The sequence below is a fragment of the Haliotis cracherodii genome, unplaced genomic scaffold (assembly GCF_022045235.1).
Source record: "Haliotis cracherodii isolate W230 unplaced genomic scaffold, xgHalCrac1.p SCAF_6, whole genome shotgun sequence".
NCBI classification, from domain to species: Eukaryota; Metazoa; Mollusca; class Gastropoda; order Lepetellida; family Haliotidae; genus Haliotis; species Haliotis cracherodii.
Window position 1 is genome coordinate 16,211,332 of NW_027266319.1, and position 3,846 is coordinate 16,215,177.

The 3,846-nt window shown below is 42.4% G+C and overlaps 1 protein-coding gene across 1 annotated transcript; it reads left to right on the forward strand.

Moving 5' to 3' along the window:
- LOC139445966 (beta-1 adrenergic receptor-like) lies at positions 1 to 3,293 on the forward strand. Its single transcript, XM_071227215.1, has 2 exons — positions 1 to 159; positions 2,214 to 3,293. The coding sequence occupies exon 2, from the start codon at positions 2,221 to 2,223 to the stop codon at positions 3,139 to 3,141; it is 921 nt and encodes a 306-aa protein (XP_071083316.1). The 5' UTR covers positions 1 to 159; positions 2,214 to 2,220; the 3' UTR covers positions 3,142 to 3,293.
- The last annotated feature ends 553 nt before the right edge of the window (positions 3,294 to 3,846 follow it).

The following is a 3,846-nucleotide window of genomic DNA, read 5'->3' on the forward strand; positions in this document are numbered from 1 at the left end:
GAGAGAGATTGCTTTGATGACTCTTTGGTGATTTAACACTGCAAGCAGCTTGGTGTATCAGCTCTGGTCGGAGGAGAGACATTGTTTTGCTGACTCTGTGGTCCTTTTACACTGCCGCCAGGTGTATCAGCTCTAGTCGGAACTTGCCGCTCCCTTCAGGTACGTTTTAATCGTGTGTGGAGAGCACATTTCATGTCACTAAAATAAATGAGAAGATAATTTGTATCTGTATGTCTGAAAAGGGAACATTTCATATGATTACCTGAGGCACATAACACGCGATTACATGAACATATAAATGTCTGAAGGGAGCACACTTCATGCCAAGACGTGAGCAGATACACATGAAATGAGAAGATATCTGCCCGGCGGAGGCACATTTCATGCCAAGACTTGAGCACATACACATGAAATGAGAAGATATCTGCCTGACGGGGGCACATTTCATGCCAAGACTTGAGCACATACACATGAAATGAGAAGATATGTGCCTGACGGGGGCACATTTCATGCCAAGACTTGAGCACATACATATGAAATGAGAAGATATCTGCCTGACGGGGGCACAGTTTATGTCATTACATGAGCAGATACATATGAAATGAGGAGATATCTACCTGACGGGGGCACATTTTATGTCATTACATGAGCAAATACAAATGAAATGAGAAGATATCTGCCTGACGGGGGCACATTTTATGTCATTACATGAGCAGATACACAGTTTATGTCATTACATGAGCAGATACATATGAAATGAGGAGATATCTACCTGACGGGGGCACATTTCATGTCATTACATGAGCAGATACATATGAAATGAGGAGATATCTGCCTGACGGGGGCAGATTTTTATGTCATTACATGAGCGGATCACATGAAATGAGAAGATATCTGCCTGACGGGGGCACATTTTATGTCATTACATGAGCAAATACAAATGAAATGAGAAGATATCTGCCTGACGGGGGCACATTTTATGTCATTACATGAGCAGATACACATGAAATGAGAAGATATCTGCCTGACGGGGGCACATATTATGTCATTACATGAGCGGATCACATGAAATGAGAAGATATCTCCATGGCGGGGGTACATTTTATGTCATTACATGAGCAGATACATATGAAATGAGAAGATATCTGCCTGATGAGAGCACATTTTATGTCATTACATGAGCAAATACATATGAAATGAGAAGATATCTGCCTGACGGGGGCACATTTTATGTCATTACATGAGCAGATACATATGAAATGAGAAGATATCTGCCTGACGGGGGTACATTTTAAGTCATTACATGAGCAGATACACATGACATGAGAAGATACCTGCCTGAAGAAATGGAACAGTAGAATATGTCCCAACCAGTGTCAAAATCGAAATGTTAAATCAAGCTTCCTGCGTTGGTCCCGCATTTAATTGCTCTAACTCCTTCTATGAGTCATTGTGGTGCGCTGTGTTTCATGTGTCTTTCAGGAAATAGTCCTTGTTAATTCGCTGACATTTATGAGGAATGTAATACAATAATGTTTCTGTCGGTTATCAGCACGCGAGAACACAGTCTGCGATATTAGTATAAACACGTCAGTACACTTATTCAGCAACGACCTACAGTAACTTCTAACCGGACAACAATGTAACCTTTATACGATATGAATTTCAGCATGTAATTGGAATTCCTGTCCTCGCTGTTTACACGCTGTTTTACAGAGTATAACGTACATGTGTGGCATGTCAAGTTTTCTGTTACCGTCATCTCATTCCAGACTTAAAGTGACAAATGTTTCTGTTTTTATTTCGTCTCAACAGGCTCCTTCATAAACATTATGGGACACGTATATTGCTGTATAGTAGTGGCTTTTGTTCTCCACAAATGATAAATGACGAAAAAATAAAAAATAAAATTACACTTATAAAAATGATTTAATCATCTTTCCAAAATATTGTCAAGGTAAGCTGTTGTCTTAAACTCTTGGCTTGGTAGTCACAGGACACGAGTTGATAGGGTGTGGGTTGTAACAGCAAACAAGAGTTGACACGGAGAGATACTGCCTTCCAGACAACAGCCAACAAGGTACGACAGGGGTGTAAATAGTAACAGCCCTCGAGTGGGGTACTTACCAAAGCCAACAAGATGTAACAGGGTATAGATAATGACAACCAAAGGAGATTTATTTCGAAGGGTTTAATTGTTCACTGTTTTGCAGTTTCGTCATGGAAACCTTCGGTTTGAACCAGACAGAGGATTACGTCTCAGCCGTGGTAGACTTGGGTGATAGGATGTTTGGTATTTTCGGTGCCATCCTCGCCATATGGATCATCGTCTCCAACTCCATCCTCATCATCAGCATCCTCATGGACGACACCAGACGCCGCAACCTCTTCTGGCTTCTCATCATCAACCTCGCAGTCGATGACCTACTGAGGGGTGTGGCGATTGTACCATTTACCTCGCACAATTACTACACAGGGTACTGGGCGTTTGGAGGACTCTATTGCCAGGTTTGGACCACCTCTGACATTCTATTAAGCACTGTTTCTATCGTCGTTCTTGTAGTCATCAGCTGCGAGCGCCTGGTGTATCTGAAACACATCAGCCGGACAACGAGGAGGGTGGCCAGTTGCTGTCTCACTTGTCTCATCATAACGTTCCCATGGGCGACAGGCGCGGTTATCGCCACACTCCAAACTAACGTGGGTAGTACATTTGCGATGTACGATAATCAATGCTATTATGATGAAGGCCCGATTTCCCAAAGAGTATCAATAGTAATAAGTTTCTTCATTCCGACATTTGTATCCATCTGCGTCAATATCGGGATACTTATGAACTTGGGTGAGTTGAGACACCTGCAGGACGAGTCCCCGAAGAAACAGATCGTAGGAGTTGTCATAGTCAGTGTTGTTTATGTATTGATGTGGGCGCCTTTAAATGTATTGTCCTTTCTAAACACGAACATAGTGTATAGCTCATCGTATTGGTTGGCATTTTCCAACTCGGGAGTGACCCCCCTTCTGTGGCTGGTGTCCCCCAAAGTAAGGGAGGGGTACTGGGCGCTGCTACGTTGTCGAGGAAGAGGGCAACAGAAGAGGACTGAGAAAGTTGATGAGGTTACCATGTCGACCATGAGTTGAAATAGCCTTCAGAGAATTGTGGAAGGAAAGCCTCACGGTAACACTGAAAATGTGTATCAAGTACGTATTTGCATAAAATAGTACTGAGGCCAACTTTTCGAGGCTACTTCTTGCCCTTATTTCACCTGAGGACTACTTCGTTTCTATTATTCTCATACATGTGCCTGAACATGGATATCTGTGCATGTATATAGGAGGGTTGATTGATAAGTTTTTAAGCCTTACATAGAAGGAATTTCGTCATATAAGGGAAATCTTTGCTGTGTACATTACAAGATGTTATAGAGGTATATCCACAAATACCTGAGTCAAATGAACACATTATTTGGCCTAGCAATTCAGTAAATAAGCTCGGCTCTGTGAGCTTTGGAACATGGACAAACGTGCGGAACCAGACCTTAGTTCTCGCCTCCGGTAAACAAAGATCTGAGGACATCCCATAAGGGGTCTACTTCCATTTGGTCAATGTACCAGTGCACAAATCAGTCATTGTCATGGCTACAATCCACGGATATTCCTTAAGCACTCATCTTATTCTCCTGATCTGCCCCCATCAGACTTCCAGCTGTTCCCAAAATAATGAAGGAAGCTCTTGCTGGAACCCATTTTGACATCAACAATGACGTCATAGCATCCGTAGAGAAGTTTTTGGATAGTCGGGAGAAAAACAAAACTGGCCAAACACTGTTGGCAAACGTGTTTCAT

Excerpts from the sequence above, each read along its gene's own strand:
- LOC139445966 (XM_071227215.1), top strand. The coding sequence starts at position 2,221 with ATGGAAACCTTCGGTTTGAACCAGACAGAGGATTACGTCTCAGCCGTG.